The sequence below is a fragment of the Saccostrea echinata genome, unplaced genomic scaffold (genome assembly GCF_033153115.1).
Source record: "Saccostrea echinata isolate AGI-Se365-2 ecotype Australia unplaced genomic scaffold, CSIRO_AGI_Sech_v1 ptg000012l, whole genome shotgun sequence".
In the NCBI taxonomy this organism is placed as follows: Eukaryota; Metazoa; Mollusca; class Bivalvia; order Ostreida; family Ostreidae; genus Saccostrea; species Saccostrea echinata.
In genome coordinates this window covers 21,483,559-21,500,761 of record NW_026889761.1, presented here as the reverse complement: position 1 = coordinate 21,500,761, position 17,203 = coordinate 21,483,559, and the positions used below count along the sequence as shown (strand labels likewise).

At 32.9% G+C, this 17,203-nt stretch overlaps 1 protein-coding gene across 3 annotated transcripts in view; it reads right to left on the bottom strand.

Annotated features, from left to right (window-relative positions):
* Positions 1-399: 399 nt before the first annotated feature.
* LOC133185528 (mitogen-activated protein kinase kinase kinase 7-like) overlaps positions 400-17,203 on the bottom strand; it is a 28,740-nt gene continuing 11,936 nt past the window's right edge. For all 3 annotated transcript variants that reach the window (XM_061320820.1, XM_061320821.1, XM_061320822.1), the window contains 6 exons: positions 16,874-16,944; positions 15,421-15,480; positions 7,387-7,442; positions 4,217-4,310; positions 1,415-1,485; positions 400-1,291 (listed from right to left, as the gene is read on the bottom strand). In XM_061320820.1, the coding sequence (XP_061176804.1) occupies positions 1,285-1,291; positions 1,415-1,485; positions 4,217-4,310; positions 7,387-7,442; positions 15,421-15,480; positions 16,874-16,944 (359 nt within the window). In that variant the 3' untranslated portion in view covers positions 400-1,284. The remainder of the gene's footprint in view (positions 1,292-1,414; positions 1,486-4,216; positions 4,311-7,386; positions 7,443-15,420; positions 15,481-16,873; positions 16,945-17,203) is intronic.

The following is a 17,203-nucleotide window of genomic DNA, read 5'->3' as shown; positions in this document are numbered from 1 at the left end:
GTGGAAAAAAAAATGAGAATTTCTACAGTGCAGAAAAGAAAGGAATAAACCATTTCTAGACAGAAAACCCTGACTTCAGAATGTTCCTGCTCGTAAGAAAAGAGAAAATGTCAAATATTTGGTTTGCGTTCTTCCAAGACAATTTCTTTTCAATTAAGGGATGTATATTTTATCACGTGTTAGTCCGTAGTTTCTCCAATTATTCAATAATGAAATCCCAAAACGCTTACCTGATTTCCAGACAACCCTTGGAGACAGTTACAATACTCAATAAATTCTAAATTCTCACCCACCAGACAACTTCTTAATTGGCAGCACTCCCTCGACATATTTAGCCATCACAAAATACTGGGCATCTCAGAAGAAAAGCCTACTTCGTTTACGAAAAAATTTAATAAATTTAATAAAACAAAAGAACTTTTAATAAACACCTGCAATATATGTGAATCAGACAATTGTACGACAAGTTACTGGAGAGAAACTTCGTTTTGTTATTTTTAAGAAACAAATAACAAACCGTAGCATATATCGTAAAAATTTATTTTATATATATCTACATTTCATTGCACATAAACCCCACTGAATCTATATAATGTCAGTTTTCAGCTTAAATCAATTCAATAGTTTAATAATAACATGATTAAAATTTCAAAAAGGTAAAAAGGTTCAACATTCACAGAAAAATATTTTTACCAGAAATCAAAGCCTGATTCATCAACAATTTCACAACAAGCGATGTATTTTCTTTAAAACAGTATCATTGTATCTCAAACTGGCCAAGTATTCTGCCCTGTTGTATGCATAGTGGCGTGTAATATACATATAAAGATAATTAACTGCATTTAAAGATTGTCAAACATTTTTTTTTTTCAAACAAAAAATGCTTCTAAGAAACTTATATAAATAAAAGTTTACAAAACATAACTTATACTAACAGAATCGTTACATTATTAATTTCTTTTTAAGGTCGATTGAATAGTATTAAGAACTACCAATTCAGACTTATATGGCACAGTGTTTGTCCATGCTAAAAAAAATAACTCTGTGAATTCATCTAAGTAGTTAAAACAAGATCTGAAACAATAAAGCAATATATATGTCCTTTTAAAGAGAAGTAATGACAATCTCCAAACAGGAGCTCAGATATAATCCTCTTCATAAAAATGATATTAAGCTACTGACAAAAATTGAAAAGTCAATGATTTCTCCACATAAAGGCATACAACCAAAACATAAAACATATAACTAGCTGTCCCCAGAATAAGAATTGCTCTCTTCGTTTAATCAGCGCCTGAAAAAAAAAAAGGAGAAAATTACCGTTCCCCAACATAAAAATGTAATGTTGCCTATTTGTACGTAGTTCAAATATTTTTTTCGGAGTTCTTTTTTTTTAATTTTCAAAATTCAATCTCACCTTTTCTGTTGTTCGTGTCTAATTTGCTCAACTTGCTGATTTAAATTCTTGTGAAGCAATGTCAGGCTCTCCTAGAAAAAAAAAAACCATAATTCACTATAAACTGTCAATATTTTTCACTAGCTCTTTCCTTCTGTGGAATGTTGTCTAACATGAAGCTTACGCTATATAATCAACAGAAATTCAAACCGACTGGTTCAAAATGCTGGAGGAAAACAGCAAAAAATATCTTCTTTTTTTTCCTTTGAAGAAATTGTTTGGCATCGTATCAACTACTCAATGAAAATATCACTTACACACCACCATCTTCACAAGTTTTGAGATAAAACATTGCCTACTGTCAAAGATAATTTCAACAAGAGGCCCATGGGCCACAACGCTCACCTGAGTAACTTTGGCCTTGCTGTTTTTCACCTGATTTCTCCCCCCCCCCCCTTGTAGTACTTATTGTGGACCCGCCCTAACCCCAGGGGTCATGATTTGAACAATTAGAATCTACACTACACAGTATGCTTCCTTATAAGAGTTTCAGCCTTTCTGACCCAGTGGTTCTTGAGAAAAAGATTTTTAAAGACTTTTTCTGCATATTTCAATGTAAAACTTGGATTCCCTATTGTGGCCCCGCCCTACCCCCGGGGGTCATGATTTCAATAATTTAGAATCTACACTACCCAAGGACGCTTCCACATAAGTTTCAGCCTTTCTGGCCCAGTGGTTCTTGAGAAGAAGATTTTTAAAGATTTTTTTTATATATTTCAATGTAAAACTTGGATTCCCTATTGTGGCCCCGCCCTACCCCCGGGGGTCATGATTTCAACAATTTAGAATCTACACTACCCCAGAATGCTTCCACATAAGTTTCAGCTTTTCTGGCCCAGTGGTTCTTGAGAGGAAGATTTTTGAAGATTTTTACAACTATATACTTCATGTAAAACTTGGATTCCCTATTGTGGCCCCGCCCTACCCCCGGGGGTCATGATTTGAACAATTTAAAATCTACACCACCACAGAATGCTTCCACATAAGTTTCAGCTTTTCTGGCCCAATGGTTCTTGAGAAAAAGATTTTTAAAGATTTTTACTACATATTTCAATGTAAAACTTGGATTCCCTATTGTGGCCCCGCCCTACCCCCGGGGGTCATGATTTCAATAATTTAGAATATACACTGCTTCCACATAAGTTTCAGCCTTTCTGGCCCAGTGGTTCTTGAGAAAAAGATTTTTAAAGATTTTTTTTATATATTTCAATGCAAAACTTGGATTCCCTATTGTGGCCCCACCCTACACCCGGGGGTCATGATTTCAATAATTTAGAATCTACACTTCTCAAGGACGCTTCCACATAAGTTTCAGGCTTTTTGGTCCAGTGGTTCTTGAGAAGATTTTTTAATGACCCACCCAATTTTTGTATTTTCTTGATTATCTCCCCTTTGAAGGGGACTTGACCCTTCATTTTAACAATTTAAACTCCCCTTCACCCAAGGATGTTTTGTACCAAGTTTGGTTAAAATTGGACCGGTGGTTCTTGAGAAAGAAGGAGTTGGAAATGTGAAAAGTCAGTTACAATACGCAGACCATCCACATGTACAGTAAGAAGAGAGATGTCTGAATGAGATCTATCCATAGGATTTAGATGAGAGGATAAGGCACAGGATAAAAGGTATCTTAGTGCATGTTGGAATGATATTTTTTAAATGACGTATTATGAGAGCTAAAAGGCATCTTGGTGCATATTGGGATGACATTTTTTTTTAAAGAGCCACGTGTTATGAGGGATAAAAAGGCATCCTCGTCTAAGCAGGGCGTGATTCCATTTTGCAGTCAAGTTTTATCAAGCCAATTAATGGGAGAGAAAAATCATAACCTAAAATGAGCTAGACGGATGGATCAAATATGGAGATAACGAACAATGAAACTCAAAAGTCCATAGAAAAAATACAAATCAGGAGCAAACACGAACCCCTAAAAACATCAGAGGTGGGATCAGGTGCCATGGCGGAGTAAGTATCCCCTGCCTACCGGTCAAACCCGCCGTGTGCTCCTTGTCTTGATCGGAAAAACGGAAAAAACCGTTGCATTCAATGCGTAAATAATGGCCTAAATACACGATAAAGAGTGCATCACAGTGAAAAAAAATTCAAACTTTCAAATTATAGTAATTCAAATTATGAAGGGAAAATGAAACAGATTGCCTTCCGTTATATGCACCAGTAAAAGTAAATAATAAATCCCCATGGAAACTTTTCCAGTAAACACCAAATTTCTGCACAACTTTGAATTTAAAGCGAGTGTCTCCCGACGGTGCCATAAAGCCTATTGAAAGGTTCACCAGTTCTCCATATTTCAATTAGAGATACCAGGAATCGCGTAAAGGAGTGGCAAAGAGTCTTTAAATTCGTTATTCTTACAGATTGTTACATTGTTGTAAACCACTCTTGTTAAAGAAGATAATGGATATTTCAAATAACAATCTAAATCGGAACCAGAAAGTAGGTTTATTGGCCCGTGTAGGCCTGCCTCACATCCAAACTTCCTCTGTGAAGTCATTTTATCTAGATTGTTATACATTGTATTTTAATCAACAGAGAGAAACACATGTGTAAAATTCCGTACTTATACAAAAATCTCAACAAATAGAGACTGACCAATGAGATTTATAGGATATACGTTGCTTTATTTAGTCCCGCTTCAGTATACTGACAAACATACCTTCATGGAAAAACCAATGCTTACTTCAATTTATTTGAAAATTAAAAACGATGGAAATTTTTGTCAATGTAAAAAATATGGAGGTTACTTACGTTTTCCTCTCGTAGTTGTTTGAACTCCTCAGCTAAGCGAGTACTACACATCTGATTGTGTTCATCCTGTTCAAATTCTTTGATCAAATCATTCCTATAATATATATAGACCATGTGCTTAGCAACTAAAGAAATTGTAAAATGAAATGAGAATTCATAAAGAGCTCGCTAAAAAGACAACGTATAGGAATATGAACTCAAAATCAATGCATTTTAAGATTTTGTATAGTTTTTCACTATTAATACTTAAATAGCTTCATTTTGCATTAAAATTTCTGTACCAGCACTAGTTGGTGGACTGTAATTAGTTTAATGTAAAGTTGTGTTGTTTATTTTCTAGAATAAAAATTTGTCGTCATTGAACTAAACAAGGGGAGGTCGATGACCTTGCTGTCTCTTTGGGTTTTCTTAGATTGAATTAAGTATTTCTGCATGAAATCATGATATTAAAATATTATTTTGATAAATGATTATAGAGTGTCACAGAAGTCCATAAAAAGTATGAGGGAGAGAGTCAATCAGAACATTTAATTCGTTAGAAGAGTTCTTCATTTCTTAGTGCCGCCTTAGTAGTCTTGGATATCGTCTAATAAATCACGTATCTCCCCAACTATTGGATTGTACTCACACAAAAAGACATTTATTTCCTTCCTCCGTGAGAAATATGCCTAAAGCAGATAAAATTACACAGGGCACTTGCTTCGAAGCCAATTTGGGATAATTTGGAAAGACGCTCAAATTGCTTTCACAGAATTCACCTCACAATCATCCCTTTCTTGTACAACAATCATTTCTAAAAACGGTTACGACTAAAATCTGATCATTACTTCATCAAATTTTCTGAATATTTTTTTCTTTTTCTTCAGTTGTATGAAACTTGCATTCTATTTACGGAATGCTTTGATTTTTGATTAGATTTGACATTAGATGTAACATATGTTGAGCAATAATTTATTTCTGTCGTGCACCAATCATAGAAATCTATTTCCCGTCGCTGTGGCAATGAGTGCAGAGAACAGTGCAATATCTTGCATCACATTAAGAAAACGAGACTAAAATAGCCCGAAGTTTCCAAAATAAAATCTACCTCTTGACTAATTTTAGCATTACAGGGTAGCAGATATCAACTTAAATACATTGTTTTGCATAGCTTTTAAAACTATAATCATTAAAAAGACAAACTTGAATAGTATGACAAATAAAACCTTCTGATCCAAATCAAAATAGCATGGTAATAGCAGTTAAATGGCCATTGACCTTACATCGTATGATAAAAAGTCGGCCATCTATCTGGCAGAGAAGTACGATTAAGACCATAAGATGATCAAATTTACAATGGAAAATCAAGAATCAAGATATATTAGTAACTGTAATTGACCCAGAATTATTTTGTGTGATTCATTCTATATCAACTAATATATATACTGAGGATAAATAAAATTCGTGAAGGCTTATTTTCGGGGATAGCTTAAATTTTACAGGTTCGTGGGAACATAATTTCTTGTACCTACAAAAGGAAATATGACTTCGTAACCATAGTTTATTAATTAAGGAGGATGTCAATTCGGGGATGAGAGGTACTCACAAATACCACGAAAACTGAGCCACCACGAAATCTAATGTTTCCACAACAATAAAAGCTTCATAAGAATGTTGATTTTCACGGTAAGCTAATGGCAAAAGTATATCATTGTGGTGAAATTTTTGATACTATACATTGTATTCTATTACATCATGAAATATGGAGATAACGAACGGTATTCAAGCTCAAAGTCCATTTAAACAATACAAATCGGTAGCAGAGCACACAAGGACCTTCAAAAACATCAGAGATGGGATCAGGTGCCATGGAAGAGTGAGCATCCCCTGCCGCCCGTTCACGCTCGCCGTGTGCTCTTTGTCATGATTAGGAAAAAACAGAAAAATCCCTAGAAAATTCAGTGTGTAAATGATGGCCTAAAAATTAGTATACAAAAAGTCAATCAGCATTTGACTAAATGACAGGTTGTATTTGCTGACAAGGTCATTGTATCGACCATAATACTTGCGGAAATGTTGACCTCAAACGAGACTGTTGATGTCCTTGTTTCATCTACTTGTTTGTTAATAGCTTGTCTCGTTTTAGAAGTAGAGCATGCTTTTGCGTATCGAATCAACTTGGAGACAAAACCCCAGATGCAGGTGATAACGGTATATTTTTACTTAAGGGAAGTTGATGATTGAAAAATTGAAGTCATCACGTTCATCATAAAGCTTGGTTGTTAGTTTACCATTAATGTCTTTTTCTAGTAAAACATCAAAATATGAGAGATGTGGCAGACTCTGTGGTATCTTTTATTTCAAGCTCAGTGGGATATATCGAGTCGACATATGTTGTTAATTGATAATACGTCGTCGATATATTTAAATATCGAGTTGAAGGCCACAGTAAGTGTTTTCTTCTTCTCATGAAGAAGTTTTTGAATAAAATGAAAAAAAAAAAGATTATATGAAAATGAAATGTGAAGATAACGAACAGTGATCAATCTCAGAAGTCCATGTAATCAAAGCAAATTATGGGCAGAGCCAACACAGTCCTCTGAAATCAGAGAGGACAACACGAAAATTCCCATTCTGTATACAATATATTTGTCTTTTCTGTCTCATACTAAAGTTCTGATTTATAAATCCGGTCAAGAGCACAAATTTTTCCATCATTTCTGAAAAGTTAAAACTAAAAGATTCTGTTCTTTTCATCTTACAACAAAAATATTTCAAAGTGGATAAAAAGGATTAACACTAGTTCAGAATTTTCATTTACATGCTGTTTTTCCCCCTTCTGTTAGAATATTTCCAAAAATTTAGAATTTGTGATTTTATAATACACATTTTCTAAATATGAGGAATTTCTCTTAACGTATATGGAAAGTTCTGTCAACATAATACCGGTATATTACCTTGTCAGAACCAAAAGAGAAAGTTCCGTCATCATAAGAAATTTCTCTACGCCAACAGAAAAAAATTCTCTTAATATAATATACTTACTTTTTCTGAACCAACAGAAAAAAAATCTCTAAACATAATATACATCCTTTCTCTGAACCAACAGAGAAAAATTCTGTCAACATAGTACATTTATATTATTTTTCTCTTAACCAAAAGGTATAGTTCTGCTAATATAATATACTTACTTTCTCTGGACCAGTAAAGACAGTTCTGTCTGTACTTTAAGGTATTCTTCTGCTAACTGAAAAAGTGAGGTAAACATTAATAAGAGAAACAAAATTGATTCTTGTAACTATGCTGATCTTTCACATTGTAATCCATTCACTTAGTTGACAAAAACAAAGTTTTACAAAAGTCAGTGTCCTCCGTAACAATACAACTTTAAAAAATTTATACTAGATTTATACTATATATGTGTTCATAATATTCTGTCTGATACTGTGAAATATCAATGATTTTGATCCCGAAGAACTTAATGAAGAACGACCAACAGATTGAAATATGGCTAATAACTGATAAAAAAAAAATCGTCATTTCCATTCTATTACTCTTCAAATCTGTTGGTGACACAACTATTTGTGTTCCGCAGAGAATGTTAATCTATAGGAGATCGATTTTGGTCATTTCATGCTTTGTCCAGTGTTCCTGATCTTTTCCAATCAATTATGAGGATTCCCAGAAGCTCCATACCACAATTACATCTTAATACCACTTCTACATAGAATTCTCCTGCTCAAGTGTTTACAATCATAATAAATATTTGTCGGTATGTTTGGGATCACATGATCATTAAGAATTGGTATACAGAGCTGATGATGCCTTAAACCCTTTTCTCCTCCGTTTAAGGGGTGAACATCAATACATCGGTCTAATTGCTACTTTTGGAGAATAATCAACCTATACAGAGTTTGTCCGCGGGAATAGATCGATCCTAACGGTGTTTTAGGATGAGAGGTGAATGATAATTTGAACACTTTTTGGCTCTTGCAGAAAAATACTTGTACAATTTTCCCTCCAGATGTGTCATTAACAATTGGTGGTGCCGATGACTTATGGGTCTCGATCTGTCTTTTGAGGTTTCTATATTTATTAAAGATATTGAATTTTTCAAGACACGATTTTCGGTACCTTTTAAAAATTTAACTTTGTCTTTAATATCCCACATATAGTTTATTTTATGACACGAATGCAAGTTATATGGTTCGAAAATCTGCATATATTTGATATTTTTTTTTTTTTTAAAAAGTTTCGCTAGTGTTTTTTTCCCACAAGCCAAATTTATGGTACTAGTTTTTCTGAAAAATTTAAAATCTACGCTTTATGGGAAAAAAAGTGCAAAATCGTTTATAGAATAAGAATTCAGATAGAATAAAAATTCAGTTCAAGAATAAAAATAGTTGTGCATGAGCTTGAACGGAAGTCCATTTCATGAAAAGTTTCGGATATCAATGGAATTAAAAACAGGTTTCCTGTGACACAGCAGCGTGGTTGTTCTATCTGTTTTTACCTAATTTGTTAAGGATATTGTCGGAAGGATGTAATGCATATATGAAATATTTTTACAAGTATCTATAGGCTAGTGTTGGAAATGTAGTGTTGAAATTTACGCAAATTTTCTTAATGAAGTCATTTTTTTTTATACATACATTGTATATCAACATTTTTCACTTTAATCACAGCGTCAAAATTTAACAAAGTAATCGCACTTAATTTAAATCACTTTTGACCACGGTACTTTAAAAAGTTTGCAATTTGCAAAATCAGAATTAATCCATTGAATGTTGTAATTCTAAACTTTTTCTAATTTTTTTTTATTCGTTGAAAAACTGAGCTAAGAGACGTTCTTAAACAGAATTTAGTAGCGTAAAAAAAATTAGGCTGAAAGATTATTGAGCCAGGAAATTGAGGCACCGTACATGAGGTTGACAAGGAAAAACAGATTTTTCAAAACGTTTCTGCTTTAAGAAATTAAACATAACATGTCCCAATCTTACATTTATCAAAATCTTAGAATGTCTCGGTATCTTTTCATGAAAACATCATCTTGTGACCTTCCATTTTTTTTTGTCTTAAAACAACCTGAAAGTTCAGTATTGATCAAGGTTCTAAAAACCCAAATTGTGTTCTAGCAAGTGTTTCATCACTGAGCATTATAAATTTTGAAATGATCCATCACCCCATCATTCTTTCAATGATATTGATTTCGTGCTTAAGACTAAAGGACATTTACAGACATTTAAAGACATCTGAACTTCAGGCTTTTTGTAGCTATCTCCATTTAACTTGCCACTGGGGAAATCCTAACTGGATCCAAATTAAATTTATAACTTCTAAGTCCTGTACTTCTGAGAATTGCTGACAGGAATTGAAATGTTAGATAAATGAAAGATTTAAAGTGAAATTTCATTGCCTTTAAGTTGGGAAATGTAATCCCTCTAGAGATTCCATCTAGTTCTTCTCCTGATAATGGACATAAGAACAGTTGCTGCTATTCTATTTCATGTAACAATATTTATCTTGTAAAGAAGCCATGTATCAACGTCTATGGTGTAGTGGGAACACTTAAAAATCTTGATTTTCCCCCAACAAATTTATTGACCAACTGAACTTATTCATGATGCAGTAAACGCGTATCATTTTTTAAGATATTTACAAATACCTTTCTTTTCATGAAACAGTTCATTTTACTATAAATATTTTACTGTAACACACTTTAACGTCAGGAAATCTTATCCTTTGAATTGAAATAGTCATTTACATGTAGGTCCTATCCTAACGAACCATATAATTTGGGATTAAAGTCTGTTATCAATCCCTAGTACGCAGGTGAGTTAAGGCTAGGTATAGGCAAATGCTATGCAAATAAACTAAATAAATGCCTAAAGGCTATATGTATTATACAGAGAAAGTTGAAACTTATTGTCTAATACATACTTGGTACCCACAACATGAGATAGCCAGTACACATTATGACGTCATATTATGACGTCAGTGTTCTTTACTACACAAGATTATAATGGACATCAACAAAAATGCTTCGGCGCAAGGGCATGCTCTTTTTTATTTAACTGATACAAGGTATATTCAGAAGCAAAATATTTCAAAGATTGCTGGTATTGCTGCACAAATATCAACAGCTCAGTTGTATAATTTCTATTTGTAAAGTTTTAAGTTGAATCAGGGTAAAAATGCACAGTCCGGTATACCTTTCCCCGAATTCTGATCAAATGAGATAATACCTAGGATTTGTGCAGCAGTTTTATTAATCTACAGAATACTCTTCTTAGCATTATACAATTTTTATGTAAAATTAAATAGGGTAATCCCTTGCGCCGAAGCTGTTTTGTTGTGTGTTTCATTGCCTCCAGTAGGTAAGAACAATGACATCATAATATGACGTCATAATGATTACTGGCTATAACATATCGTGGGTACTAAATATGCATAAGAAAATAAATCAAACCTTTCCCTGAATAATAAATATACCCCTTATGCGTTTTTATTAGCTCATTTGCATAGAAACGCCTATACCTAGCCTTAACTCACATGCGTATAATTTTTTTTATTACATTTTCAACAGAGAAATACTGTGATTTATTTATTGAAAAAAAGTGATATTCTCTCACAGTGTGAAAGGATACCAAAATGATATTCTCTCACAGTGTGAAAGGATATCAAAGTAAGTAAAAAATAATTCCTGGACTGTCATAAGATAGAGATCGTAACTAAGCATCTTGATTGAGCTAAAACTGCAAATTTCTTCCCAAATATGTTGCTAAAATTCATGCTATGTAACGTTTTCAATCACACAACTGCTACGCTACATGACGTCTCAACCGCTTAACTATGACGTCAAGCCTATGACACTGTGTTATGAAAAGACAGAGGCAAAGGAAAATCAAAGAAAATGTAATAAACAGAAAATTCAATGTTTTGTAGATGAATATGGAATTTATTTCACGAGTGGAACAGAATTTTTTGATATTTTCACTCGTGCTTCGCACTCGTGAAAATATCAAAAAATCCTGTCCCACTCGTGAAATAAATTCCATATTCATCTACAAAACATTGAATATCCTCTATTTATAAGTTCTGGTGATCATTTTTTCTAAGAATCAGTAGTGTTATTTAAGGTCTAAAAAATCTATGCTTTTTGGGATCAGTAATATAATTTTAGATTTAATTATCTATACATCTTAAGATCAGTCGTTTGATTTTACGGTGAAATCTTCCTAGAATCTATGATTCCTAGTATCAGAGATACAGATCAGATGATGTATTAGAAGTTTTATGTAAGCAAAGTCTTTGATTTAAGTTAAGTCTAAATCATTTATGATTCCTAGTATCAAAAGTTTGATTTAAGTAAAGTCTAAATTATATATGATTCCCAATATCAGAAGTTTGATTTAAGTAAAGTCTAAATTACCGGTATCTACGATATCTACTGTCAGAAGTTTGATTCAAGTTAAGTCTAAATCATTTATGATTTCTAGTATCAGAAGTTTGATTTAAGTAAAGTTTAAACTATCTATGATTCCTAGTATCAGAAGTTTGATTTAAAGTCTAAATTATCTATGATTTCTTGTATTACAAGTTTAAATCTTAAGTAAAGTCTAAACCATCTATAATTTCTAGTATCAGAAGTTTAATATAAGCAAATTCTTATTATCTATGATTCCTAGTAACAGAAGTTTGATTTACAGTCTAAATTATCTATGATTTTTAAATTTTAAATAAATCTGTGATTCCTATAGTATCAGAAATTTGATTTAAGCAAAGTTGATTTAAGTAAAGTATAAATTATCTATGATTCCTGGTATCAGAAGTTTGATTTAAGGTCTAATTATCTATGCTTCCTAGGATCAGTAGTTTGATTCAGAGGCTCATGATCATTTCTTCCTGGGATGGAAATTTGATTGATTATATGCGAGAATTTTTTACACATATTAGTTGTCACCAAATACAGGAGAAAGGCTTGGCACTTGGCACTTAGGGTCATTGAGCAGTGAGGGCTCTTTATGTAGCCAAAGCCTACTATGACACAGGACCCACATTTTTAAGGTCTAAACAAAAACAATGATTTTCACTTATAATACCAGGTGCTTGGCAAAGGAACAGTCACTACCTACATATATGTTAAATCATAAAATGTCTTAGGTTTGACACATCGCCAGGAATGAAAATCAAACCCAGACCTCCCAATCATAAAGCAAGCACCCTACTACTAGGCTAACATAATTGGTGGGATAGGTAATTTGATTCACAGACTAGTTATCATTTTTTCCAAGCATGAAATTAGAAAACAACAGATAGTAACCATGCTCAAAAGTCCAACTAAACAACAGAATTGAGAGCTGAGAAACAAGGATCTCTGAAAACACAAGAGGTGGGATACGGAGCAATGGATGAGTAAGCATCTCCTGCTGACTGCTCAAACCCACTGTGAGCCCTTTGTCTTGAGCAGGTAAACAGAGTAGAATCAGTAGACAATCAACATGAAAAGAATGGCCTAACAATTTGTATTAGATCAGTGGAATATACTAAATCCATGTATGAATGAACATAAATATTTTTTATTGATAAAACGTTTCCAATGAAAAAGGTGAGGATAATGAACAGTGATCAATCTCAATAAATCTATAAAAAAAAAAATCAATTCTGTGATTGATTGATTGATTGATTGATTGTATGTTGTTTGGGAATTTTTCACTCATATAGAGACGTCACCATATACCAGTGAAGGGCTTTAAATTTAGACCTTTACTCGACACTCAGGGCCATTGAGCAGTGAGGTTCTTTATCCTGTCAAAGCCTACCGTGACACAAGGCCTATGTTTTGAAGGACCCACAACTTTTACTTCAAAGTGCTGAGTGCTTGGCGAAGGAACAGTTGCTACCTATTTGTTATCAACTTAGGTCAGTCACAGCCGTGATTCGAACACACGACCTTCCGATCACTTTTCATGTTGAAGTTTTTGAATAAGTTCTTCTTCATAGAAGTACAAAACAATTCTGCAAATAAAGAGGCACAATAAGAACCCATGGAATTCCAATATTGTTGAAAGACCTGGTCTCCAAAGTCTATACAGATATTGTCAATGAGGAACTGAAGCATTTTTAATATCATTTTCAAAGTACTTATGTGTAGAATCAGTATGATTTTTAACAAAGTTCGTAGATGACCTATATAAGATACAAAAATTTCCTAGTTCCATTCTCATTGAAGATGTCGAAAAAAGTCTGGTCTTTAAGTATCATTAAAGTGTTGAAGAGTCATACAGCAATTCTTTTTTCAGTATCCACATTTGATTTACACCATTTCCCGAAATATGTTTTGCACAGTATTGCTGAAATTTCTCCTTCACTGATGTTAATATTATCATAAGGAATAAAGAGCCTTGGTAGAATATTTACTAGATTCTGTTATGTATCTTTGTTTGGAAGGATTTTTATGATGTTTTGGAATCAAGTATAGGTGTGGTAATTCAAATTCAAGTTGGTTGTGAATATTGAAAATATGTGATTTTGAGAATATGTACCTTTGAAAAGGACTATAGCTTAAGGTCTAATGATTCTTTCTTCCTTGGATCAGTAGTTAGATTTCATGTGAGGTGAATAATTCTTTCTAGGACAAGTTACTTGATTTAATATCTAATATTTTTTTCTTAAGATCAGTAATTTGATAATAAAAATTCTGTATTTGGAATTTTAAAAGGCATATATTGCATCCAAACTTTTGATGCTTCTCTAGCAGTATAAAAGAATGTCCATTTCAGTCAAACTTTATTGTGTTGGTATGTCCATGATTGGTCTATAAAGCTGTCATTCAATAATACATTGTATCAGTATGATATCACAGACAGATCTTTTCTAATTCTTTGTATCTAAAACTGACTGCAAGTGCCTGAAATTACTTCTTTATCAGAAATTACAGCAGCCAACCTAAAATCTCCCAAACCTCTAACCCAGTCTACCAGATCATAAAATGTGTCTGTAATTGACTAACCATCTTAAAACCCCATTTCAAAGGGATTACTCCAAATGCAGAACATCAACATGGGAAATTGTATTTTGCATGACCTCACACAAGTTTCTTACTTACAGATACTTTACCAGTTTTTATAGGAAAGCAGGGAAAGAGGAAGTACATTTCAATAAAATATGCCTGCACTTTTTTTTGGCAAACACATAATCATTTTCAAAGAATAAATGGCTCATTTAGTGTAACATTTAAATTTAACAAATGGCTGTTAAACATGTATATTGGTGTTGATATAACAATTGTTTGTGCTGCATCAAACAAGGCAGAGCACTCTTTGTTCCTTTCTTAATAACTGTCTGAATTTAGAGTAAATGTATTAACATGATATGCATACACTTGTCCAATTGTGTATTTGTCCAATTGTGTATTTGTCATTAAGTGTTGGGGTGCACTTAAGATACTGCATTTTAGGTACTGAGTTGTTCACCCATGGATTTTGCACTCTGCTTGCACAACCCCAGTGCATTCTTCTCCCTATTGCTTTTTTAGTATAAGATCAAGAAAGAGAAGCCATAAACCTTCATTTGGTGGACGGCAGGTCTCAAAAGTGAGGTAAAAGTACAGGCCTGATCAGGCTTGATAAAACAACACAACAAATCCATTTCTGTCTTCAGAATTGGGTAAGTGAGGTTCCTCTCTGGGGGCGACTTAATGGTTATTGATCTACCATGTGTCGACATAAAAAAAATTACCCCACAATTTTTTAAGTTCATCCATTCTAGGTCTTATGAATGAAGAAATTAGAATGGAATTTTAAAATCTAAAATGACAAATTCACTGGGTTTTTTTCTTCCTTTTATTTTTTTTTTGGGGGGGGGGGGGGGGGGGTCATGATATCAGTTCATACATTTTATACTTGTAAATGTGTGACATGAGGTAAATTCTTTGTAAATGAGTGCAGTAAGTGATAGATATTAAATAGGTTATTTCAAATGTTGTTTGGTAATTCTCTACAACTGTTACAGTTCATTCTCTATAATGTGCAAAATAATTTGTCAAATGTTTCTGCTCCCGTTCCAACAATCACAACAATGCTTTTTTTTTGTTATAATTCCATAGAAAATTATGTTTTAAAAAACGTGATTGTTTATTACTAAAAACTAAAACCTTCAGTCAGTTCTGGGGTCTTTAGGTAAGAATTAAATAAACAGGAGCTTTAAGTATTATTGTTATTTACCTTACAATGTTGATCAAATATCTCCATTGACTCTACACTGGTAGGACATGGGGCCAGAGGCTGCAAAAGGAATCAAAACAACAGACTTAAATCTCAAAGGAAAAACAACTGGAAGTTTCTAATAAAATGGTTATAGAAAATTTATAAATCTAGATTCAGAGTGATACAGTAGACTCTATTTTTTTTTAAATACAAAGAATTATACATTTTACAGTTAATGAATGTTAATTCACAGGCACTTACATGTAGGGCACAGACCCCCCCCCTCCCCTTTTCATTTTTTTTTTTAAATCTGGAATTGGCATGCTTTTTTCCTATTTATGTATTCTAATATGCATTAGCCAACTTTAAAATGTTTGATTGTCCTCTCCCAACTCAGGATAAAAAAAATTGAGTCTGTAGGTAGGTGAGAAATTTTTTTTTAAAGAAAATTTCAAAATCTATGCTGAATTCTCAAAATCTATTTTCCGGAATGCATAAAAAATAATTGCTTCCAGAAGGTTAAAAAAATTTTTTGAGTTGGGCCATTTTTAGCCAGTCGGTCAGGAGAGGTCAACCAAACATTTTTTTAAAGATGGCCATACATACTATTGATAATGTAACCTTTATATATATCTTTCAAAGCTATGATGCTCATTTTCTAAGTTTTAATGAATGTACACCAATTTTCCACTAATTCCAAGAGTATTGCACTCAAAATGCTTGTTCCTAAGTAACTGAACTGAGATTTTTTTCATTAGCTATGAATGTATAAAAGCTACTTTACATCCATGTTTGAAATTGTGCAGTAGGATGACAAGTTCTGATAAATAGGTACACTACATTGACAATGCTATTTTGTGCATAACATGAACCTCCTCTTAGCAAGTAAATCAAGAATTTTCACTCATGAAAATCAATGAAAATGGTGTCAGTGAGAAACCTATCTTAATATCAAATTTTTTTTTTATTACTAAGTGCTGTGAAAGGCTTTTGCTCTCATATTTCTTTAAGAGAAATGTTTCTAAAACAACAAAGGTTAGAAAAAAGAAGGCTTAAGCAAGATAAATCTCCAGTGGAAATGCTTGTGAAGTGAGAAATAAAGTATTTCTATTTATCTTCCTGTATGGCTAAGTGGTAAAGTCAGGGTGTTCCAGTTTTCTTATTTTTGTGAAACATAATTCATATCCTTTTTAATAAAAACATGGCCAGCTTTAACAAATAGGGGGCATAAGTAAGAACATTATAGAAAATTTGATAAGTTTACAGCAAGAAGATTCATCTTTATCTAAAAATGATTTTTTTCAATACAATAAAAAAATTAACCTAGCACCAACGCTCACTTAAAACATTCTTCAATTCTGGACATTTATACACTTTACTTTCCCCACAAATTTGATGTAAAGGAAAATTCTGTTCTAAATTCAGATTTAAAATTTTCTCACAAGCATGACAAGAGTAATGCAATGGTTACCTGTAACTGGTGATCCAAGGACTGAAGAACCAGACTCATCGCAAATGCATCTGTATTGGACAAACCAGTTCCTGTTGAAACCAAAAAAATTAATCATGTTCACTTCTTTTTCTCTCTCTCTATCTCTCTCTCAAGTACAAAACCTTCCGACATACCGATAGCAATTTTTTGAAATGTGAAATGGAATACTCTATATCAATCACATGAAATCAACAGAGTTAATGTAAAGATGCTTTCTGGGTTATATATTCTACAATTAACTACCAAAGACATTCTCAAACTCTAAATGGTCATGCTTATTCAAATAAACAACATAAAGAAATAAGGAGA